A 26,248-nucleotide genomic window follows, 5' to 3' on the forward strand; every position below is an offset into this window, starting at 1 on the left:
GTGCAGGACTTCGCCCTGGAGTTCCGGACTCTAGTAGCTGGGTCCGGGAGGAACGAGCGGGCCCTCATCGACCACTTCCGGTGCAATCTGCGGGAGGACGTTCGAAAGGGAGCTAGCCTGCGGGGACACCATGTTGTCCTTCACTCAACTGGTGGACATGGCCATCCGCTTGGACAACCTGCTGGTGGCCAGAGGATGTCCTGGAAGGGGTCTGCCCGTTCCAACCCGGCCCGACTCGGATCACGAGCTGATGGAGCTGGGTGGAGCGGCGATCCGAGAGAGCGGAGGACAACAGTGCCAGTGTCACTCTGGTGGCACGAGAGGACATTTCACTGCACGATGTCGTCAGCGTTCTTTTGGGTCTGGAGGCGGCAGGCAGGGCACTCTCGCGTCACCCCAGGTATCGAACACCCACACTCGTTCAGAGCCCTCTGCTGTGCACTGTACCCTACCCATCCACTTTCCTGATTACATTGTAGTTCCCCAGTGTAAGGCTCTAGTCGATTCAGGCGCAGCTGGGAACATTATGGACAGGTCATTCTCACACAGTCTAGGCATTTCATTGGTTCCCTTTTCCATTCCACTCCCCATCAGAGCACTTGACAGTTGACCATTAGGGTCCGGGTTTGTTAGGGAAGTTACAGCACCAGTCATTATGGTTACCCACAAGACTCATCGCGAGCAAGTCACTTTTTTTTATTATTGAGTCTCCTGCTTTCCCTGTTGTATTAGGTATTCCTTGGTTAGAACTCCACAACCCCACCTTCTCATGGCCGCAGAGTGTTCTCACGGGGTGGTCGCTAGAGTGTCAGGGTAGGTGTCTCTGGGTTTCCATTGGTGCAACCACAGTGGAAAGTCCGGACAGTACCTCCACCGTGCGCATTCCCCCCGAATACCTCGATTTGGCGCACACGTTTTCCAAAACACAGGCGACCAAGTTACCAACTCATCGGGCGGGGGATTGCGCGATAAACCTCCGGGTAGACGCTGTGCCTCCCAGGAGTCATGTGTATCCCCTGTCACAGGCTGAAACGGAGGCTATGGAGACATACGTCACCGAGTCCCTGCGCCAGGGGTTTATACGTCCCTCCACTTTGCCCGCCTCCTCTAGTTTCTTTTTTGTGAAGAAGAAAGACGGCGGTCTGTGCCCGTGCATTGATTATCGATCACTGAACAAGGAGACGATACAATTTAGTTATCCTCTCCCCCTCATTCCTTCGGTGATCGAGTCAATGCGCTTCATTACCAAATTAGATCTCGGGAGTGCGTACAACCTGGTGCGTGTCCGAGAGGGGGATGAGTGGAAGACAGCATTCAGCACAACCACAGGGCATTATGAATACCTGGTGATGCCTTACGGTTTGATGAATGCTCCATCCATCTTCCAGTCCTTTGTGAAAGAGGTGTTTCGGGACATGCTTGGTCGTGGTGTAGTGGTCTACATCAATGACATTCTGGTGTATTCCGCTACGCGCGCCGAGCATGTGTCCCTGGTTCGCAAAGTGCTGGCCCGACTGTTGGAAAATGACCTTTATGCCAAGGCAGAAAAGTGTGAGTTTTTCCAACAGTCCGTCTCCTTCCTCGGATACCGCATTACCACCTCAGGTGTGGAGATGGAGGGAGATCGCATTTTAGCCATGCGTAATTGGCCGACTCCAACCACGGTAAAGGAGGTGCAGTGCTTTATTGGCTTTGTCAACTATTATTGGATGTTTATCCAGGGCTTTGGCATGGTCACAGCTCCCATCACATCTCTGTTGAAGGGTGGGCCGTCCTGGCTCCGCTGGTCTGCTGAGGCTGACAGGGCCTTCAGTAACCTGAGAGGTCTGTTCACCTCAGCCCCAGTACTGGCCCACCCCGATCCATCACTACCGTTCGTAGTGGAGGTGGATGCGTCCGAGGTAGGGATAGGCGCTGTCCTATCTCAACGCTCGGGCACGCCACCCAAGCTCCGCCCCTGTGCCTTCTTCTCCAAGAAGCTCAGCCTGGCAGAGCAGAACTACGACGTTGGTGATCGGGAGCTGTTGGCTGTTGTCCTAGCCCTGACCGTGTGGAGGCACTGGCTCGAAGGGGCGAAACACCCTTTCCTTGTCTGGATGGACCACCGTAACCTGGAGTACATCCGAGGGGTGGGCCTTATTCTTCACCCGGTTTGATTTCACTCTATCATACATCCCGGGTACGAAGAACGTGAAGGCAGACGCACTGTCACGGCTGTATGACACAGAGGAGAGGCCCAGAGACAACACCCCCATACTCCCGGCCTCCTGCATTGTGGCGCCAGTAGTATGGGCGATGGACGCAGATATAGAGCAGGCATTACGCACAGAGCCATCTCCACCTCAGTGTCCAGCTGGGCTGCAGTACGTGCCTGCTCTTGTCCGTGACCATCTGATCTACTGGGCACACACGTCCCCCTCCTCTGGTCACCCAGGTATTGGTTGTACAGTGTGCTGCCTGACTGGAAAGTACTGGTGGCCTACCTTGGCTAAGGACGTGAGGGTGTATGTCTCCTCCTGCTCGGTGTGCGCCCAGAGTAAGGCACCTAGGCACCTCCCAGCAGGTAAGTTAAAGCCTTTAACAGTTCCACAACGGCCATGGTCTCACCTAAGTATTGATTTCCTGACTGATTTTCCCCTCTCTCAAGGTAACACCACCATCCTGGTCGTTGTGGACCGCTTTTCCAAGGCCTGCCGCCACCTTCCTCTGCCCGGTCTCCCCACGGCCCTGCAGACTGTGGAGGCCCTGTTTACACACGTCTTCCGGCACCACAGGGTACCAGAGGACATAGTGTCTGACCGAGGTCCCCAGTTCACATCCAAGGTCTGGAAGGCATTCATGGAACGTCTGGGGGTGGGCAGGTGGAACGGGTAAATCAGGATGTGGGTAGGTTCCTGCGGTCCTACTGCCAGAACCAGCCGGGGGAGTGGTCGGTGTTCTTGCCATGGGCCGAATATGCCTAGACTGCCACGACTTCCTCCGAGGCTGCCTCCTCTCCTTGTTCGGGCAGGCTTCGGCGTTTGTCGTCACCAGCCTTCTAGCCACTGCCGCATCACATCTCATCATTCCATTTGTTTTGTCTTGTCTATTGCACACACCTGCTTCATATCCCCTCATTAGTCTGTGTATAAGTGTTCCCTCTGCCCCCTTGTCCTTGTGGGTGATTGTTTAATGTGAGGAGAGAGTAGCTCGGTTGAGCTCCGTGTATTTTGTATTGCCGGGGTATATTTTCCCCGTGTGCCTGTTTTGTTCCAGTGCGCCTGTTTTGCGCACTGGACTGTTTGACGCTATCCTGCGTAACTCTGTATTCCGGAATAAACTCTGTATTCTGTGATTTACCCTCCTGTGCCTGACTCCTTCAAATCACCCATCACAGAGAGGTATTTATGGAAGGTAGAAAGAATGTAATATGAAGCAAAACAATTTTGGAAACCGGCGATTAGTAAGGTTTGAATTGGTGACACGCATCTTAAACATTTGAATCGGGTGAGTCGTTACATCCCTAAATCGGGTGCATCAGCTGTTTCTTCAAATATCTTCATTTTATCCATGAATAATGCTTGAAAAGGCAATGAGAATGGAAGCATCTGTTTTGTTGTGGATCTGTGGTTTCAAGCATCTAGACAGTCAGAGTAAGAAAGGCAGTTCTTAACAATGCAGTGCATTCACAGTGTCTTTTGCTCCTTTCTCCCTGAATTAACTTTCAGATGCTGTGCTTACTGTAAAGGGGAAATATCCTAGTCCCAGATATGTTTATGCTATACAGTATAGCCAACTCCAATGGTCATTGAGTTAGCGATATACCACAATGCCTTAGGCCTCGCATTGTGTTGTGACTACTACTTACCACTCCAACTGGGAAGGCCAGCACGGCCATCATCCAGTCCCTCAGGCCAATGAGCTTCCTAAGCTGCCTCTCCTGCTCCTGGCTCTCACTGCCCTTGGTCAGCAGGCTGGACAGGTCTGTCAGCACACACATGCCAAAGAACACTGCCTGGATCACCTAGAGCAGGGGCGGAGAAGACATGTAGATCACATCATGTGTACTTCAAGACAGAGCAACCACAACACAGAGTACATAATAGTTAGACACAGTGCTGTCACACTCCTCTTTTAAAACAAAAGTTTAGCTGCTCCAGGAGTGAGTTGTGTCACAGGAAAAAGCATTTTCTGCACACTTTAAAAGGATTCACCAGCACTTTTGTATACTTTTTAGCCAGGAATTCTGAAAGTAGCGCCCACGAGCCAAAAGTGGCCCCGAAAATTGCATACTACATCACATACAGTATGTTCAGATATGAGCACCACGCCATTGCTCTCTCTCTCATTCTACTGTGTGTGCATCTTGCTAGCTGTCACTCAAATGGCAAGGGGCTGAAGCTCATTGGCTAGAAATAATTGCTAGGGGCTGGCCCACGTGGGGGGAAATTGGCGCTGTACAGCTTCCAGAAAACAGTCGCTTTCAAACTAGGGATTTTGTGGCTAATTGAGGTAAGACAGTAATTCTGCTCATAGATTATGCATGGATGAACTACACATTGACACATCCCGCCCAAAGCGGGAGGTTTAAAAAAATACTTACTAGTCGCCAAAGTACCAAAGCATGTCTTTAAAGCTGCAATATGTAACTTTTTGGGCGACCTGACCAAATTCACATAGAAATGTGAGTTATAGATCTGCCATTCTCATTGAAAGCAAGTCTAAGAAGCAGTAGATCTGTTCAATGTGCTGTATTTCTATGCTTCCCGTTCTTAAGTTTTATTTTTGAGTCTTTTACTTTCGGTTTTGTACACCAGCTTCAAACAGCTGAAAGAAAATACTATATTTTTGGTCTAATGAAAATATATTTCATAGCGGTTTAGATGGTACAATGATTCTCTACACTATCCATTGCTTGTTTTGTCACATAAACTGAAATTAGGCGAACTATTCGAATTTTAGCAACCAGGAGTGATTTCTGCATAGTGCATCTTTAAATCAGAGGAGGTGAACAGGTGATCATTTTGGGTCACAAAATCAGTAGTTCCTCCTCTCTCAAGAGGACAGTAGCTTCAAATATTTATGTCACATTATATTAATGAAAAACATAGTAATCCTAAAAAAGATATCTACATTACATTAATACAGTGAGCTCCAAAGTTATTGGGACAGTGACAATTTGTTTTGGCTCTGTACTCCAGCACTTCGGATTTGAAATGATACAATGACTATGGGGTTAAAGTGCAGACTGTCAGCTTTAATTTGAGGGTATTTTCATCCATATCAGGTGAACCGTTAAGAAATTACAGCACTTTTTGTACATAGTCCCCACATTTTAGAGGAACAAAAGTATTAGGACAAATTAACTTATATGTGTATTAAAGTAGTAAAAAGTTAAGTATTTGGTCGCATATTCATAACATACAATGACTACATCAAGGTTGTGACTCTACACATTTGTTGGATGCATTTGCTGTTTGTTTTGGTTGTGTTTCAAATTATTTTGTACCTGATAGAAATGTATGTTAAATAATGTATTGTGTCATTTTCGAGTCACTTTTATTGTAAATAAGAATATAATATGTTTCTAAACACTTCTACATTAATGTAGATGTTACCATGATTACGGATAATCCTGAATAAATCGTGAATAATGATGAGTGAGAAAGTTACAGACGCACAAATATTATACCCCCAAGACATGCTAACCTCTCACCATTACAATAACAGGGCAGGTTAGCATTTTTGGGAGGGGGTATGATATTTGTGCATCTGTCGTCATTGCGTGCTATGAATATGGGACCAAATACTTAACTTTTTACTACTTTAATACACATATAAGTGCATTTGTCCCAATTCTTTTGGTCCCCTAAAATGGGGGGAATATATACAAAAGGTTCACCCGATATGGATGAAAATAGCCTCAAATGAAAGCTGACAGTCTGCAATTTAACCTCATAGTCATTGTATCATTTAATATCCAAAGTGCTGGAGTACAGAGCCAAAACAACAACAAATGTGTCACTGTCCCAATACTTTTGGAGCTCAATGTACAGTATGCATATCACAAAGGAGTTAAATTGAGGTGTCCTCTAAAATACAATTAATATTCATGTGAAGTATAGAGATAAAAAATACAAAAATTGAGATACATACATTCATACAGGGTATTTTGTATTTAAATAAGCATTATATAACAACTGAACAATTACATAAACCTCATCCTGTCAATGTCTATCCCCTTAAGCTAGCATATGCCATTTTGTGTGAGTCTAAGAGCTGTGGCAGTGGTGGAGATTATTTTTGCATTAATGTCACGTTTGTTGAAGGACGGGTCAGACCAAGGCGCAGCGTGAAATGCATACATGTTTATTAACAAGATAAACACACGAACAAAACAACAATACAACGTAACGTGTCCTCAGGCTGAACACAAAACAAGCCTCTACACGGAACAAGATCCCACAACTAATGATAGCAAACAGGCTGCCTAAGTATGAAGTAAACCCGGCCAAACATAGAAATACAACACCTAGAACGAGAACATAGAAAATACAACATAGAACTCCACACCCTGACTCAACATACTAGAGTCCCATAAGAGAGGGCGTGACAGTACTCCCCCCCCCCAAAAGGTGCGGACTCCGACCGCACCAACCTGACATAACAGGGAAGGGTCCGGGTGGGACGACCACATTCTCTCAGCCTCCCCGTTATGCCCCTGGTCTGGTCTGGACCTCGGCGCACTGCTTCCCCTCTCCTTCCTCCCATGATGTACCGAGCCCTGTCTTGACCGTGGTGTGGGAGACCCAGAACTTGGAGAGGGGCTGACGTCTGGGTCTGGACTGGAGCCGCTGACCGGAGCTGGACTAGGCACCGGTGGAGCGGACTGCTCTGGCTCCGGACTGGAGCCGCTGACCGGAGCTGGACTTGGCACCGGTGGAGCGGACTGCTCTGGCTCCGGAGTAGAGCTGCTGACCGGAGCTGGACTAGGCACCGGTGGAGCGGACTGCTCTGGCTCCGGAGTGGAGCCGCTGACCGGAGCTGGACTTGGCACCGGTGGAGCGGACCGCTCTGGCTCCGGAGTGGAGCCGCTGACCGGAGCTGGACTTGGCACCGGTGGAGCGGACTGCTCTGGCTCCGGAGTAGAGCTGCTGACCGGAGCTGGACTAGGCACCGGTGGAGCGGACTGCTCTGGCTCCGGAGTGGAGCCGCTGACCGGAGCTGGACTTGGCACCGGTGGAGCGGACCGCTCTGGCTCCGGAGTGGAGCCGCTGACCGGAGCTGGACTTGGCACCGGTGGAGCGGACTGCTCTGGCTCCGGAGTGGAGCAGCTGACCGGTGCCGGACCAGGCAGCGGTGGAACGGGCACGGGCCGTGCCGGACTGGACACACGCACCACTGGTCTGGTGCGAGGAGCAGGCACGGGCCGGACCGGACTGGGAACACGCACCACTGGTTTGGTGCGAGGAACAGGAACGGGCCGGGCCGGACTGGGAACATGCACCACTGGTCTGGTGCGAGGAGCAGGCACGGGCCGGGCCGGACTGGGAACACGCACCACTGGCCTGGTGCGAGGAGCAGGGACGGGCCGGGCCGGACTGGGAACACGCACCACTGGTCTGGTGCGAGGAGCAGGAACGGGCAGGGCCGGACTGGGAACATGCACCACTGGCTTGGTGCGAGGAACAGGAACGGGCCGGGCCGGACTGGGGACACACACCACTGGCTTGGTGCGGGGAGCAGGTACGGGGTGTACCGGGCTGGCGACACGCACCACTGGCTTGGTGCGGGGAGCAGGAACGGGCCGTACCGGACTGGGAACATGCACCACTGGCTTGGTGTGAGGAACAGGAACGGGCCGGGCCGGACTGGGGACACACACCACTGGCTTGGTGCGGGGAGCAGGTACGGGGCGTACCGGGCTGGCGACACGCACCACTGGCTTGGAGCGGGGAGCAGGCACGGGCCGTACCGGACTGGGAACATGCACCACTGGCTTGGTGCGAGGAACAGGAACGGGCCGGGCCGGACTGGGAACATGCACCACTGGTCTGGTGCGAGGAGCAGGCACGGGCCGGGCCGGGCCGGACTGGGAACACGCACCACTGGCCTGGTGCGAGGAGCAGGGACGGGCCGGGCCGGACTGGGAACACGCACCACTGGTCTGGTGCGAGGAGCAGGAACGGGCAGGGCCGGACTGGGAACATGCACCACTGGCTTGGTGCGAGGAACAGGAACGGGCCGGGCCGGACTGGGGACACACACCACTGGCTTGGTGCGGGGAGCAGGTACGGGGTGTACCGGGCTGGCGACACGCACCACTGGCTTGGTGCGGGGAGCAGGCACGGGCCGTACCGGACTGGGAACATGCACCACTGGCTTGGTGTGAGGAACAGGAACGGGCCGGACTGGGAACACGCACCACTGGTCTGGTGCGAGGAGCAGGAACGGGCCGGGCCGGACTGGGAACACGCACCACTGGCTTGGTGCGGGGAGCAGGCACGGGCCGGGCCGGACTGGGAACACGCACCACTGGCCTGGTGCGATGAACAGGAACGTGCCGGACCGGACTGTGGAGGCGGACTGGAGGTCTGGAGCGGAGAGCTGGCACAACCCATCCTGGCTGGCTGCCCACTCTCGCACAACACGTGCGGGGCGCTGGCACAGAACGCACTGGGCTGTGCATGCGCACTGGCGATACAGTGCGTATCTCCGCATCCCTGGATTCCTCTATTAACCCACGCTCCTTATGTTGCCTAACCAGCTCCTCTCTCTGTGCATCAACCTCCTCCTTCTCCCTACGAGCCTCCTGCAGTGCCTCCTCTTGAATGGAGCTCTCCCGCTCTATTCTTGCTATCAGCCCCTGTAATGTGGTGGCCTCCTCTCTTACCCTGCAGATCCGATCCTTCTCTCTCTCTCGGCACTCCTCCTCCAGTGAGGACTCCTCCGGGAGCCCCCACGAGTTAGGGAACAGAAACTCATTGTCGTCGTCATCCTCCGACTCCTCAGTATAAAACTGTTCCCACTCTTCTTCCCATGGTCGTAGGGACTCAACCTGGAAACCCACCGGGTGCAGTGGTCGGGGCTCTTCTCTCTCGCTCCCCGACCACTCCTTTAGCCCCCAAAAATGTTTTTCTTGGGGCTGCCTCTCGGGCTTCCTCCTCGGCCGGCGCCTTCTGTGTTGCCGTTGCTCCTCTCCTGCCTGGGCTTCCTTCTTCACCCAGGGTCCTTTCCCCGCAAATATCTGCTCCCAAGACCAAATCTTCCCCACCTGTGTCCAGGGTGTTTGCTCCTGGGCACGCTGCTTGGTCCGTGTTTGGTGGGATCTTCTGTCACGGTCGTTGAAGAATGGGTCAGACCAAGGCGCAGCGTGAAATGCATACATGTTTATTAACAAGATAAACACACGAACAAATCAACAAAACAACGTAACGTGAAGTACTCAGGCTGAACACAAAACAAGCCTCTACACGGAACAAGATCCCACAACTAATGATAGCAAACAGGCTGCCTAAGTATGATCCCCAATCAGAGACAACGAGCGACAGCTGTCTCTGATTGGGAATCACACCCGGCCAAACATAGAAATACAACACCTAGAAAGAGAACATAGAAAATACAACATAGAACTCCACACCCTGACTCAACATACTAGAGTCCCATAAGTCAGGGCGTGACAATTAAATTAAGAGCAAGAGAACATAACAGGGTGTCTTTATCTCCACAGCAAAAATCCAACAGACTGGAAAGTGTGACTTTTATTCTCATTAATTCACTGTTTAATTTAGGATTCCAGGAACCCACATTATCTTTTTGGTCAGAACATTGCCTTGCAAAACTTGGTTTGAGGACAGGGTAGTACCCAGAAACGGCATTAGTATGACACCTAGCTAACACGCAAGACAGGTATTTAATTTCGCAGGAGCTCTCAGTTGTCTTTATATCTTCTACTTAGTTTTTTGCCTCCGTAACAGCATGTTAGCCTGAGGCTATGCTAAAAACGAATGCCTTCCAGGTCTCTTTCACTAAGATCAAATGCAACGGGTTTGAAAAACAGAGCTCTCACAGGGAATGAATGCCAAAAGCTAAGCATAAAACCCTTTACCATCTCTACAGGCTCTTTTCCCTGCCCTGTATTGCAGGCACTTAGGAGCAACCACAGTAATTCCTGGACTGGAGCTCAAGTCATAAAGTGTTGCTCCACACAACTCAAATGTCTGCAGCTGGGAGAGTGGAGGCCAGAGGGAGTCTGGGAAGGAGAAAACGGAAGCTGCATGAACAAGAGAGAACCAGTTTAGCTTTACAACAGCTATAGGAGTTATGACGTACATACTACAGTATAATGTAATTACAAGCCTGAACATATCCAATGTGTATTAACTATATTACATTAGAGAAGAGCATTGTACTCCTGAGTGGCGCAGTGGTCTAAGGCACTGCATCGCAGTGCTAACCGTGCCACTAGAGATCCTGGTTCGAATCCAGGCTCTGTCGCAGCCGGCCGCGACCGGGAGACTCATGGGCGGTGCACAATTGGCCCAGCGTCGTCCAGGGTAGGGGAGGGAATGGCCGGCAGGGATGTAGCTCAGTTGATAGAGCATGGCGTTTGCAATGCCAGGGTTGTGGGTTCGTTTCCCACGGGGGGCCAGTATAAAAAAATAAAATATGTATTCACTAACTGTAAGTCGCTCTGGATAAGATAACTAAAATGTAAAATGCATTAAAGACACATCAGTTAGCCATATATAGAATAATGGGAAGTAATGTAATGTATATAGGAACCTAACTACCTCCACAGTTAGCAGAGGCTGAGAGGAGAGTGCATCATTCCTTAGTTAACGTAGACATTAGCCACTGTCCTACACTCCCCCTACCCCTCTTTACATGTGCTGTGTAGCGTGCTGGCCAGGGGCAGAGAGGGGGAACTGGACTGGATGCTCCAGGGACGGGGACACACGTCATATGTACTAATGAGTCAGACAGAATATCTCTCTGTCCACACCTGCCCCACTCTAAGCGTCACCTGACAATCTGACTCGGTGGGGCAAGGCCGGGGGGTTCTGCACTCTGGCACCACAGTTATCCGATGCTACTTATGTGCGTGCGTGTGACACATAGCATAGAGTAGATTATAATTGCTCTATATGGTTACTTACTTGGCTTAAAACTGATGACTTTAACTAACAACTTGGAAGTGAGAGAACAATTTAAACCAAAGGTATGACCCAAACAGTTCAGTTTCACAATCTGTCTGGTAGGTGCCTCACTTTTTATCCGAAGAGGCACTATGTTAAACCACAGCGAGACTTTTCCGATCATATGATTCCTCCATACACAGGAGTTAGAGGTTTTGTTCTGTCTATTGATTGATGTGGACAAAGGCCAGCTGTCGCTGGTGGTATCAACCCACTGGACAGCCCTGTGTTCTGCTCCTAATGTATCCCCCTGATGGAAACCCAAATCTGAACCCCACACTCAATAATGGATGACTGAGTCCCAATGAAAACCTATCTACAGGTTAAAATCACAGCAAGGCAGCCAAGGTCCTAAACCAAGTGAAGTGTTACAGAATTAGTGTTGACAGATCCATGGATGACAGGCCTACAGCTTTGTTTCTAGAGTATTCTGCTAAACGTAGTGTCCCATTTCCCCTTGGAAAGCTCTGGTTTGTTGCACAAAAGCCTGCGAGCGAGTGGCATGTCTTATTGTGGATAGAGATTGTGCTGTGATAACATGTTTTTGTTGTCTGTTCTAATAATAACCGCTCCATATAGCAACCACTCTAACTTGTAAGATGACTCAATCATGATGAACATTTAGAACAAGAATGCTTAAAGCAATTGTAATCCTTATCAATAACCAAACCAGTTCTTCAAAAGGCCTGTACATACTGTAGCTGTTTCATGTCAAACTGAATATATATCAACCTCTGAGTCACTTCATGTTAGCTTAGTTTCTTTGTGGCCCTATTTGTATGAGCTAAAACAGAGTATGTAGCGTTGTCTAAGTATTCCTGAGAAGAAAAAAAACAGATTGACACCAGAATGAGATGATCCATTATAATGGGAAGAGACATTGTAAAATGTAATTACAGTAAACTATTCCTGGAATTTGCATATTGACTTCATATTGTCATTTTTCTTATTACTGCAGAATCATTATTAAATATGGAATATTAAATGCACAACACTCTCTCTCTCTCTCACACACACACACACACTCTCTCTCACACGCAGGCACACACTTTGTTGTGTCAGCATTTATATGATAGGCAAAAAAAATAGCTGTTGTAATGCACAATAACAAAACATGTTTATTGCTGCATTTAACACTATTGCCATAAAAATAGTAGTAAAATAGTTCAGCAGTGGGCTTCTAATGTGGAAAACATGAGTCATTGGTTAAAAAAATTGACAGAACATCAGGACCAATGAAAGTGTGTGCTGTGTGTGTCTGTGTCTACAGTAGTAAGCTGAAAGTGACAATTAATTTCCCAGAAAAAATAGACAAGCAAGATAGAAAGAGAGATAAAGAAAACATCCTGGGTGTTTCAATACAACGTGTTTTACTATCCAAACCACATTCTGTTAAAATGATGGCTGTATGATAATGTCCCAAGGGGAAAATTTGAGCTCGGGACCTTGTTATCTAAATAACATAATCTCGGTTACCCACGGGGCACGGCTGGCTGCTTAATTGTGATTCATGATGTGATTACAATGTTGCAACAGAAGGCAACCTGCTTGCGTGCATCAGCAGCAGCCGAGATGAATGTGTCACTTTTTAGTGGGTGTGAGCTTTTTATGACTAACACGTGCCCAAAAATGTGAGGAATCCGTATTAACGGTGGAAAAAAACAAAACATATTATAGCGGACATCATAATTAGACATAGCAGGCCCGTTTCACAAACGAGGGTGGGCGGTATCAACAACTGGAGGTAGGTCACTGACCGTCTGTAGCATACCATATTATGACGTGCTACCATTTCTGAATGACCAGGCGCCGTTCTAGAGAGCAATATAACACTTACCAGGTCTATGAATGTTAAAAACTTCCAGCTACCGCCGTATGTTTGATGCGCGGGCATGTCAATGGCTTTATAATTGCAGAGGATGGAGAAATAGGACAGGAGGATGGCTACCCTTAGCACCTGAGATGGGATGAGCGCCATGTTTTTTCCCCCTGTTTCCTTGTCTCGTCTCCTGCTATATCCTCCTGACAGAGCGACGCTGCTATGGGTCTCGCACAGAGCATGGGGGTCGTTGATTCGGAGAAGGGATGCAAAAGAGAGGGTGCGTAAGAGCTGTGCGCGCAGAGCATAAGGGAAGGGAGGGGGAGTAGGGGTGTTGCCATAGAAACAGAGGAGAGGCCAGACCTCGGTGTGATGCTCTGCATGCATAAAGAGTCTCCTTCAATGATGTCTTCATAGTCTGGTGAATTGTGTAGGCTAGCTAAGATGTGTACAATAATATTATAACCAGAAATGTATTTTTTATGTTGGGGGCTAGTTTTAAGCAATAGAAGGCCTACCAGATTGTGGCAACACAAAATCAACATTTGTGACCTGACACCAGACTTCTTCTGACATAAATTCTGTTTCAGAATAGAGACAGTTACAGGTTTATGTTTATAGTTCCAGCGGAGACATTCTAATACTTTATAACTGTCTTCGGCAGATAGTTTACTATCACTAGAAGCATTTTACAACTTTACTATGGTCTCTAGGACACAATGCCACTGATGGTGCTCAGATTATATCTGTTTACTACTTTACTGGCACTCTTCAGGATCTCAAGGCTGTTTCTAAGTTAGATATTTGTGTTATTCATACCATCACTGGGTTCTTATCTTTAATTGATGCTGTAAAACTACAGTACTTTAACCAAAGCAAAGCACCATTTTGGGAGTGATGGAATCACCTGAGGAGGAACATCAAAGTGCTGCATGGATCTGTAGAGCTAAGAGAATAGACCTGGGAACTATCAGGAGTGCATCAAGTGCATCAGATTAGACACCATTCTGGAACAGAAACACACCCAGGTTTTTTCTCACTGACACATTAATTGCGTCATACAGTATTACTGTAATCTATAATTGCCAGCTCCAGTCTCTTAAGCTTTTTGAGCGATGTCAGGCTGTGGCAGACTAACTCTCCCCCCTGTTAAAATCAGTTTTATGTTGCGATAAGGCAGCCAAAGAGGTTTATTCTGTAAAAATCCCTCACTAGAGGCAGACAAATGGTTTCCAATCCCAGCTATTAAGAGGATAGAAAGCTGGGGATTACAGGTTCTGGCCTCGGTCCCCCCTAAAGTCAGCACAAGATTTGAAGGCTGACGGAGGGACTTGGGCAGGCAGAGATGGTATGGATGGGCTGTCCTGGTATAACCCTGGTGAGACGCTTTGTGGGTATGCATTTGAGTCCTGCCTCATTCAGCAACGCAAAAGCTTCCAACTACCATAAATGCACTGTCACGATCGTCTTGACGAGAAGTAGACCAATACGCAGCGTGTTGAGCGAACATGATTGACTTTATTACCGTCAGTGATAATAAGCACACTACACAAAACAATAAACGACTCGTGAAGTCCACGGTGACAAAGACCGACAAGGAACAAAAACCCACAAACACAAAGTGAAACACAGACAGTTAAATATGGCTCCCAATCAGAGACAACCAGCACACAGCTGACACTCGTTGCCTCTGATTGGGAGTCACTCAGTCAAACATAGAAAATGACGAACTAGAAACACCCAACATAGAAACAGAACACATAGAATGAACACACCCTGGCTCAACATATAGAGTCCCAGAGCCAGGGTGTGACATGCACAATTTCTACAGTTTTGTTCCAGTACACTGAGTTACTCACACACATTCTGTCAGGTACATTCACTTCATGTAGAATGCAGAAAATTTTCTGAATTGCTCTGCAAGCGTTCTTGGCCTGCTGCAGAGTTGCAAGGGTCTGCTGGAGTGCAGGCGCTGGCTCTTGACGGTTTGTGGTTAGCTATTGGGTTTTTTCTTGAGAGGTTCCAGTGTCACTGCCTGCCTAAAGTGGAGAGGTGATTCGCAGCAAGCTATTGCACACTCATCCAGCTTGCTGTGCACTCTCAGTGCACTCAGAGGCTACAGCAGAAAATCAGCCTGCTTTTCACTGTCACATATTGGCTAGTGAGAGGCTTCTGTGGCCTGTGCTGGGTGAACACAGCATGGGCTCCCTCCCTCTCAGGTTTGGATAGGAGCTAGGAGTGTAACCATTGACATGTTAAAGAAGTGGAACACTTCTGAGGAGTGTTTTATGTTGGGCCTATAAAGGCCAGTGGGTTTAGCACAGACCAGTCGACTCCAGACTATCTATCACATCCACATACTGTGGCCTTCCTGTCGCTCAGTTATTGCTCCTTGAATATGTTTTTCATTCTATGTTGACTGTAGATACCCAACCCAACATGCTACATGAAACAGACTGGGATTACACCATAGGTGTTGTGCAGCCTAAATGTGGCTGTCACAAATTCCTGTCTGGTTAACTGGGGAGTTTTAGTCCTTAATCCTCGTCTGTCCTCGTCCAAGCATCCGTCTTTAATGACTCCCCCTTGCCTCAGATAAATCTTCTCATACAACACGATAGGGTGTCCCTCTCACCTGAGTCCTCTTTCAGAAGATGGACACTTATCCCCCACTAGTTGAGCTGTGTAGGAAAGGTCAGGTGAATCCTCTGGCAGCCAGGGTAAGGCTGCGTCTTGACTGGTGCTACAGCACATAAACCCTCCTCTCTTCTCCCACTATTGCACACCGATTTCAACACATACTTCTAATATGCGAGTGACTGAGCTCTCTCTGTGAGCGAGGGCCTAGAAATAGGCCGCCAAGCCTCATTAAGGCCCTACATTTGTTTGCCTCGGTAGAATGCCCATACACAAACGCTGGCATCCATGGGCCCGGGTGTTTGTGTCTGTTTGCAAACATCAAAGTCTGGCCAATCAATCTAATGAGGAGAATGAGAACACACATCTGTTCTCTCTCGCCTCTCTCTTACCATTGTCCTCATTTCTGCAATTAGATGTCCCCATGCTAAAACCGCTGCTTTAATCCAGATTAGGAATGACAAATATTTATTTATTTATCTATCTATTTAGTCGGGGGCAAATGCTTCCAGATTTAAACAGGGGTGGGTTACATAATAACACATCTGGCAGTTAGCTGAGGAAACATGGGTGATAAGCTAGTCATCTAAGTGGAGTGGCTATAGTCCAGCCTAACGGGAAGCATCTTCCATGTGGACGTGCTGCACTGTTGGTTGGTTTATTACTGCATTACAGTCCTGTAGGTTGGTGAGTGCTTTTTTTGATTTTGAGAGGGATTATGTTTTTTATGGTTTTATCTATTGACTTTGATCATGGCTTTCATGTCTGTCTGTCTCTGTCTGTATTTTGCACCCTTTAGTGTTATTAGTATCACTAACCTTGTGGCGGTAGGATTAGTGATGAAGAGCACTGCCAAGGGTCTCCCTGCCTGCCTCGTGTTCTGATTAGAATGGCTCATTTGATTAGATAAAGATTACATGAGAGGAGCGGCAGAGCAGAGCCGCTAATTGTCCCAAAGCCTCTGACTGGCCTGGATGGGAGTGTTGCATGTTGCACATATTTCTGTCTGCTTTCAGCATTGTTCTGATGACTGTGTTTAAAGGATGTGGTTTCTAAATAAAGCTCACGGTATCGTATTCCTGGACCCATAGTCATGCCACAGTTTCCATGTTTATTTGTTTCTTTATAGAAGACCGTCAGTGACCCAAGAGGAGAGGGGGCTCAGTCATGTACCTGTCGTGGAGAGAGGAGAGAAGCAACAACAGAGGACCTTGTCTATAGCCCAGGCTTTTGATGGTGAGGTGTGAAGAGGCCGTAGGCTGCCGTTAGGAAGGTAAACGCGTGTGTTTGCGCACAACAATGGCTGATAACACAAGAGCACCACAAAAAGAAAGTGTAGCTTGTACAAATACCAGGCTGTGAAAGCTTCAGCGACAAGCAAAGAAAGGTGACATGTAATGGGCCACAAAGACACACTGACAGGTGAGGGTTGAGTGGAAATAGCATTCTCATAACCTGCCTGTTACATCAAACCTTCTAGGGTGTTTGTCTGTATGACGACAGAACCTTATCTATTATCTAGCGCCGCTGGACTGGGCTGGCTCTCTATCTGTTCTAGGCTTATTACTAGGCTGGGTTGTATGGCCTAATAGCCGCCCCCTCCTAATTTTAGCACAGCAAAGTTCCTAATAAAACCGGGGAATTGCTCAAATGGAAAGAGATATAATTTTGTGGAAAATATTATTCATAGCGACAGGGTGAATAGAATATGTATTTTGTCTGTCAGGGCTATCACTCTACAACCACAATATGACATTATAGCACATTTACAAATCCCACCTTGATAATAAACGAAGAGATCTCATTAGCTAAAAGTACACTGGCCACTGTTGTCGGTTATGAGCAGCCATCGCTGCCATCAGGTAGGGTCGACTGCAGTGCACACAACTTTACTACGCATAGATCAAAACCTTGTAGTATCATGCTTTACATGCTCACTGAGAGGATTGCAACGACGGGTGCCATGTTCCAAAATTTTGTTTAGACTAAATCACACAAATGACCTAAGAGGGTCATATTGCCTAGACTGTTCTGGTTTCATAGCAGCCACACTCTGATTGACTGAAGCTCGTATATCATATGTGAAGAAAACAGCTTGTTAAAACCAGATACGAGAATATCTAATATTCATACTGTTCCTCTAAAGCTGAAGGGTGTTTAACACCGTGAAGTGGCAGACTATATATTATAATAAACTCAATGTTTTGTAGATGAAGGTTAAACAATCCTAAATAGAAGGGGGGAAACTCCGACCAGGAACTATTTGACAGGAAAGAGAAATAATAACAGGATCAGTGGCTGTGTACAGAGGCCTGTAATTGGGATAATATTTTGACCGTGCTGAGCCCAGCAAAGCAGAACAAGCTGCTAAATGTGTGCCAAGTCCTGGGTGGAAAGCATCCCTCTGCCAGGCTGCAATTTTTTACCACTTTCTGTCAGTTTCCTACTTCAAACACAGTACAGTCCCAGGGGTTTAAGAGGTGCTGGCAATAGCCCAGCTTTCTCTTAAACCCCTGGGTTTCTCCCGCAAATGTTCCACTGTGGAAAACTTTGCGTCGGCACAAGAGCCCCAGTGTGATGAGGTCGTGAAAAGCGAGCTGTGCCTCGTTTCCGAGGAATAGGGGGTACACTGGCTCCCAGAACAGAAGCAGGTGCCTCTGACCTCACAACCTTGATGGGTACATCAAAACTTCCCCCACTCAAACAAACAACAAGTATGGCCAAGAGCATAGAGTTTGATTAATGGGTCGTTTGATTCTTGGAGCGCTAGAACTTTAGTACCAGAAGTGAACAGCTATTAACCTCCAGCAAATTATGAGGCGATTATTGTTTTATTTCTGACGTTTTAAGTCACGTCAGTAGAAATCAGATCAGGCATACTTACACTGTTTGGGATCCTCTGTACCTCTTTTGAACTGAAATCTACTGGAACTCTAAGGTCAGAGTCAGTATTCTAGTTTGACCACCAGGGGTCTTTGTTTAGCTCTGTCTGGTACCATAGGGAAGAGAATGCTCCTCAGCTGAGAAGCTTTCAACAGGCCTTCTATCAAACTACATACAAATGTAGAGCGCTCTCTTAAGTGTCATTTTTGAAGAAAAAAAAATCAATTTGGGTTTGTTATTTCATGACTCAACACAATGAGGCAACTGCCATACAAACAATAGGGCTGAATAAACAAACACGTCAGACTCTTGGTAACATAGGTATTACCCCATTTGATAACAACAACTGTGGTAATGAAACTAAGTATGATGGGAATGAATTATTTCTCATATCTGTATGTGTCTAAGTACCTCTCTCAGGTATATCTGATGAAACCTGGATTGTTGGATCATAGTCACCCGTCCGTATGGTGCAGTTTTTACTGGCTGATTTACAGCCTTGGAGCAGGAGATGAAAGCAGCTCTTCATTGAGGATTCACCGGTGGATGCCTGTCATGCTGCGCTAGCGCCACGCCTTATCACTCACACAAAAAGACCTTTGTCATATGTGAAGCACATATATTGCCTTATGTAATTTCCTGGCAGCGAGAGAGAGAGGCGGTGAAGCTGGGTTTCCAGTGAGTGCGTGGAGCAGCACTGAGTGTTAGGGTTAATCAGAGGAGCTGAAGGCTACACAATAGCAGCAGATTAGTGCTGGGTACAACTAGGTGTGGAGCCTGAGAAGGGAGCAGCCATGCCAACTGAGTAAGCACCGGCAATCCATCAGCTGTCAAGGCCTCATTGTCTCCCAGTTACAGCCACGGGACGTGCCTGAGGGGAAGGGAGAGTGTGTGTGTGCGTGCACGTGTGCGTGTGTGTGTGTGTCTGTGTGTGTGTGTATTACTCAGGAACTCGATCATGCTTTCGATGATAATGGGGCAGGACAACAGGCAGGATATGGGCTCCAGAGACTCTGTGTGCTTCAGGAAGTGGCCTGTCTGATGACTGTGTGCAATATGCTGTGTTTGGACAGGCCTTCAAGCTGTGACTTGCCTGTGTTCTATCTCAACCATTAGACAATGAAGAAGCCTTTCAAGAGGCTTGTCTCAGGGTCTATCTGAGAAAGGATCAGTTGACACTGAGCATTATGAGTAGGAGCTCAAAGTACTGTATGTCAGGGGTTCTCAAACCTTTTGGGGCCGGGGACCCCTTTTGTCTTAGCAAATTCATCAGGGACCCCCACATAATTAGAACACAAGTCATGTGCGATAAAAATAGCCTACAAAGTTTTACTATGACGTCTGCAGTACATGGCTGGAGTCTCGGGCCTGGGGAAAGAACAGTTAAAAGGCCCGCTATCTGAAAGAACATTTTGCAGTTTTCAAGCTAATTTCCTGCATTTCTACACATTTTGCCATGAGGCAGAGAGAAAAACGTAGCAGTTTTAAAGCTAAAATTACATTGCATTTATAAAAATAAGAAAAAGGGTGGCAGTTAGCCTAGCGGTTAAGAGCGTTGGGCCAGTAACTGAAACGTTGCTGGTTCGAATCCCCGACACGGCTAGATAAAAAATATGCCGATGTGCCCTTGAGCAAGGCACGTAACCCTAATTGCTCCTGTAATTTGCTAAATGACTAAGACCGTTGGGTCAATAACCGAAAGGTCGCTGGTTCGAATCCTTGAGACGACTAGGTGAAAAATCTGTCGATGTGCCCTTGAGCAAGGCACTTAACCCTAATTGCTCCTGTAAGTCACTAAATGACTAAAATGTAAAAAAATAAATAGGGGAATAGTATTGTGTTGAAAAATGTATAATCGGTGGTGGAGTACTGTGGATACCAATATCCCTGTGAGCCTGTAGATTAATAATATGACATTGTATTACACACTTTAAACTTATTCCAGAGATCCCTTGGACAAAAGTTGTTTAATCTGTTAGTAATATTCATTTAAAAAAATGAAATGTAAAAATAAATAAAAATACCACTCCGCTGACTCCACTTTGAGAACACCTGCTGTATGTTACGGTAAAAGTCACATAGTATCATCATTTGATGTGGTAATGGATTAGAAACGTGGGTTTACAACTTAACATGTTTTAAACATTCATAATAGGATCAGTCACCCTGTTGCGAAACAACAGCATAGTTTGATTTACGGTGTGAAAACAACTATTATCACCTGCTTGGTTCTTGGGCCATTTTGTTTCAGTGACTAAGTCAGAGTACAAAAACCTTGATCTGTGGGAATACACTCAGGTGTCCTTGGATGAATGAGTCAAAATGTTAGACTCTTGCAGGTACTCGTACCAGCAGCCCTGATCTCACCATCTAGGAACACTGCCAATGATGCAAGATAACCCAGAAGAGAGATGCTGTTCTAACATGCCCTTTGAGGTCAAGAGCACAGTTTCTCTTTCTTGTTTCTCCAGAGATAGTGGAAACGCCTAGAGGAAAATAGCTTCTGTAAGTGGGTGCTGTAGCCAACCATGATCTTTTTGTGAATAACTGCATATGATTGTGTTACAAACATGATTACAAACACAGCCATGCATGCTAAGATACACTATATATACAAAAGTATGTGGAAACCCCTTCAAATTCGTGGATTCGGATATTTCAGCAACACCCGTTGCTGACAGGTGTATAAAATCGAGCACACACCCATGCAATCTCCATAGACAAACATTGGCAGTAGAATGGCTTTCCTGAAGAGCTCAGTGACTTTCAACATGGCACCGTCATATAGGATGCCAGCTTTCCAACAAGTCAGTTCGTCAAATTTCTGCCCTGCTAGAGCTGCCCCGGTCAACTGTAAGTGCTGTTATTGTGAAATGGAAACGTCTAGGAGCAACAACGGCTCAGCCGCGAAGTGGTAGGCAACACAAGCTCACAGAACGGGACCGGCGAGTGCTGAAGTGCGTAGCGCGTAAAAATCGTCTGTCCTCGGTTGCAACACTCACTACCGAGTTCCAAACTGCCTCTGGAAGCAACGTCAGCATAAGAACTGCTCGTCTGGGGCTTCATGAAATGGGTTTCTATGGCCGAGCAGCCGCACACAAGCCTAAGATCACCATGCGCAATGCCAAGCGTCGGCTGGAGTGGTGTAAAGTTTGCCGCCATTCAACTCTGGAGCAGTGGAAATGCGTTTTTTTGGTGTGATGAATCACGTTCACCATCTGGCAGTCCAACGGACTAATCTGGGTTTGGCAGATGCCAGGAGAACGCTACCTGCCCCAATGCATAATTTCAACTGTAAAGTTTGGTGGAGGAGGAATAATGGTCTGGGGCTGTTTTTCATTTTAGTTTAGTTCCAGGGAAAACTTAATGCTACAGCATACAATGACATTCTAGACGATTCTGTGCTTCCAACTTTGTGGCAACAGTTTGGGGAAGGCCCTTTCCTGTTTCAGCATGACAATGCCCCAGTGCACAAAGCGAGGTCCATACAGAAATGGTTTGTCAAGATCGGTGTGGAAGAACTTGACTGGCCTGCACAGAGCCCTGACCTCAACCCCATCGAAAACTTTTGGGATGAATTGTGAGCCAGGCCTAATCGACCAACATCAGTGCCAGCAAGCAAGTCCCTGCAGCAATGTTCCAACATCTAGTGGAAAGCCTTCCCAGAGGAGTAGAGGCTGTTATAGCAGCAAACGGGGGACCAACTCCATCTTAATGCCCATGATTTTGGAAAATATGTTCGATGAGCAGGTGTCCACATACTTTTGGTCATGTTGTGTAGGTTAAGGTGGTTTAGTAGCAATGTTGGATAACTTAAAAATGTTATGCTGGGTAACGTTTAGCTTTTTTTATGTATCCTTTATTTATGCATGTGAGTCCCGTTAAAGTATAGGTATCTCTTACCAGGGAGCCCTTGAGGCAGTATGACAATATAACTCCAAGAAGTCCAGCCATGATTTAAAGACATTAGTTAGTTTAGGGCCATGGGAGCTGATCTCCCATGGGAATGGCTTTCCTAGAGATTAGAGAGAGGAGGTATCCATGGTGTTTACATGGGGACTCCCAGGTCATAGCTGATCTGATGTGACCATGAGCTACCAGAGACAGTAAGCCACTCTTGTTCTAGCTAATAATCCACTTAACTCTGCACTGAGTGTACAAAACACCTTCCTAATATTGAGTTGCACCCCCTTTTGCCCTTAGAACAGCCTCAATTCGTCAGGGTATGGACTCTACAAGGTGTCGAAAGTGTTCCACAGGGATGCTGGGTCATGTTGACTCTAATGCTTCCCACAGTTGTCAAGTTGGCTGGATGTCCTTTGGGTGGAGGACCATTATTGATTCACACAGGAAACTGTTGAGCGTGAAAAACACAGCAGCGTTGCAGTTCTTGACACACTCAAACCGGTGCACCTGGCACCTACTACCATACCCCGTTCCAAGGCACTTAAATATTTTGTCTTGCCCATTCACCCTCAGAATGGCACACATACACAATCCATATCACAATTGTTTCAAGGCTTAAAAGTCCTTCTTTAACCTGTCTCCTCCTCTTCATCTACACTGATTGAAGTGGATTTAACAAGTGACATCAATAAAGGATCATAGCTTTCACCTGGATTCACCTGGTCAGTATGTCATGGAAAGAGCAGGGTTCCTAATGTTTTGTTAAATCCGTGTATATACGTACAACACACACACACACACACACGACCAGGCCGAAGAAAGCATAGGCAGTATTAGACACACGCTCACTTTCATTGAGGAGTTATGTTACGTCAACACATACTGGAGGAGTTACTAGCTAGCTACAAGTGGGTAGATTAGCTAACGAACTAGATACGTCAGTCGTGGAACGCATGACCAGAATGACACATTGATGACCAACCAAAGGCAAACCCCATTTCTGTTAGAAAAGAGAAAGAGGAGTTGGACAGTTTTTCGTGCCCAAAGTCGACTGTTAAAGCTAATTTCCTGCAATTCTATACATTTTGACATCACTTACGAAGTGTTCATATGCTATCTGGGGGGGGGGGGCCCGACCTCCAGTGGGCCCCTATCTCCATTTATTTTAATTTTTTAATTTTAAAGAAATTATTGGGGGAGGATGAATCGATTCATTCTGAATATTGGGGGGGGACATGTCCCTTCATTCCCTTGGCAATTTCGTCTATGGAATATTGAACCCTGTGAATAAAGAGAACGTTTACACCACTATTGAATTACACTGCGGTACACAGTAATTGCACTATGGTATATTTATTTATAGGATATGCTAGAGACATATTTTGAAATTGGCCCTCGCTTGAAATTTATCCTGGTCTGTCTGTCTGTTTGTTTGCCTGTCACGTCCCTGGGTGCGCCGCTTAGGGAGTTCCCTTTGTACAGAGCACAGTGGAGAGGGGGACGGGGCCGGGTTCTCCCTGTCCCTCTCCCACTTCACACAGCCTCGCTCCACGGCTTCATCCTCTCTCTGCGTCGCGCTGGGGGATCCGATGACGTCACGCACCAAACACATTGTCACATACTTCTCTCTCTCTCTTTCTCTTGCTCACATCTTTTCTATTCTGGGAAGTTGTTCCAGAAATAAACCCTGTGTCTCCGGATCGCAACCTCCCGCTCTATAGCTTCGGCGTCTTCCTCAAAAACGGAAAAATCCTGTCGAAGAGAATTTTTTTACTGACAACTTTTCTTTATTTAGTGGCAGGATAAGGTTTGAGAATTGTCGTGCAGAAGTCGATCTTTGCTAATTTTGCTCGTTCTTGTGTTCTCGTGACGTTAGCGAAGTGTCAAGAGCGTTGTCATAGGTTGTCATTTCTCTGGGATGTTAGGCTACTGGACGTGGGGTTTTGCACGAAACTTTAAATGTGACACGGTAAGTGACTAAATAGAAGCTGTCAGTTGTCTTCAGTGTACAATTACGTTATTTTGTAACGAGAAATCTATCGTCTTTGTTCGGTTTATTATAATAGCTATGTGGGGAATACCTAGCGCTTGCACGTAGATTAGGAATGTTGCGTAATATCCTAAAGAATTTGCACGGCCAACGCAGCGGGCAAACGGTTTGTAAACCGATAAAGATGGATTCATGGCAGGAAGCTTGTGTTCTCTCTCAGCGTAACAGTCAAGACCATGCACCTCTCTCTGTCATTGTCACCTATTTGTATATTATTGTATATTATGTGCGTGTTGACTGTCTTGGTCTGTAATCCGATGTAGCCTACATCGTATGTTTCTGTGTGCTTGAATGTGTGTGTGTCTGTGCGAGGTATGGTGGGTGGTACACTAGCCAGTCCGGGGAATGTTCCATGACGTGTTCGCTGTCAAGAACGGGGCCCATTAAGGGGGTTCTCAGACGACTGCCGCTGATTTTTACCCTCTTTCTGGTGAAAATAAAATAATATGATTTTATGTAAAAAAATAAATCGTAAGAGTTGACTTTGAGTGTATTATCCATTACGCATGAATTAATAATGGGTTGTTTATGCATCAGATTACCCAACTGCAGCCTATGCACAGAGCTAGTGATGTTGAAAGTTCTGATTTTCTCCTTAGCTTATTTTTTGTTTCATTGCCTAAATGTTATTTCCTCCCAACCATTTGGTCAACATCTATTTCTATTATATTATTTTTCTGATAGAAAGCCAATATTTCAATGGCTTTTTATGGAAAGGTAGTTTAGAGAGATCAGTGCTCTTGCACATACAGTATCAGTCTTTAGGATGATACATTTTCATGTTAAACATCCCTCTTGGCTGTCCAATGTATGCTTGACCGATTGAACCCATGTCAATAATATTTACCTGCTGGGTCCTCAATCCATATTTCAGTCCGTCATCATGACAATGACAGGTGACTAACTGATATTTGTTTTTCATCATCACAACAGAACTATCCATCAAAATGCAACAGGTTTTCCCATGAAATATTAATGGATGTGCTCAAAGGCTTTGCCTCCATGATAACAGTCTATTAACATGGTACCACAATTGAAGCCTATGTCACCCAGTGGCAGTTTCTGTCTGTTTCTCCTGCAATACCTTAATTTAGATATCCTACATTGCTTTAATGCAGATACAGCAATAGCCTACTATCCCATCATTGTAATTCACCTTTGTTGAGCATGATCTGACTCTAAACGGATATCATTCAGGTTGGGCACCGCCAGCCAAAGGCAGAGAGCTGTAGAGTGGCACAGTGGATAGCCATCAAACACTGGGCATGAATTCTAAAATACCAACCTACATACTGTACCATCTGCCCCACAGCCTTGTAGGAGAGGAGTGGGATGTATTATGCCATACTGCACACACATTTTAGTGTGTCTTTCGCAGTACCAACAACCTGATTGTAAGAGGAGGACGGTGAGGTTGTGATCCTGGAATACAGAACATAAGCTGTATGATATTGCTCAATTTTACAATGGTCACTTAGAAGTGGATGAGACCCTCTACCCATCTCTTTGAGTGTGGACGTTTTTGTATCGTGTCTCTGGTTAGTGAGCTGGCCTATTGTGAAGCTTTATTTCAGCTCTACTGTACATTCACCTGTCACAATATACCCATAAGATGCTTTCTTGTACTGACTGCACAGAGACACTGTGGACCATTTGACACCAGCAGGTTAATGATACAGTCAAATGTTCTGTGGTGGGGTATATAAATAGTAGGCTAATGTCCCTCTCTGCCTTTGAGCTATAGCCCTGAATACACACAGAACACAGAACACACAC

The 26,248-nt window shown here is 46.8% G+C and overlaps 1 protein-coding gene across 3 annotated transcripts in view; it reads right to left on the reverse strand.

The window, feature by feature from the left end:
• The window catches only part of LOC121548912 (androgen-induced gene 1 protein), a 59,357-nt gene extending 46,069 nt beyond the window's left edge, over window positions 1-13,288 (reverse strand). For 2 of the 3 annotated variants that reach the window (XR_005996717.1, XM_041860571.2), the window contains exons 1-2: window positions 13,015-13,288; window positions 3,848-4,003 (exon numbers count right to left, since the gene is read on the reverse strand). Coding sequence is in view for 2 of the 3 variants with exons in the window: in XM_041860571.2 (XP_041716505.1) it covers window positions 3,848-4,003; window positions 13,015-13,155 (297 nt within the window). In the remaining variant the exon portion in view is untranslated. The remainder of the gene's footprint in view (window positions 1-3,847; window positions 4,004-13,014) is intronic. The other variant, XM_041860570.2, reaches the window with a different exon arrangement.
• Window positions 13,289-26,248: the final 12,960 nt, after the last annotated feature.

Source organism: Coregonus clupeaformis, chromosome 33 (genome assembly GCF_020615455.1).
Source record: "Coregonus clupeaformis isolate EN_2021a chromosome 33, ASM2061545v1, whole genome shotgun sequence".
Classification (NCBI taxonomy): domain Eukaryota; kingdom Metazoa; phylum Chordata; class Actinopteri; order Salmoniformes; family Salmonidae; genus Coregonus; species Coregonus clupeaformis.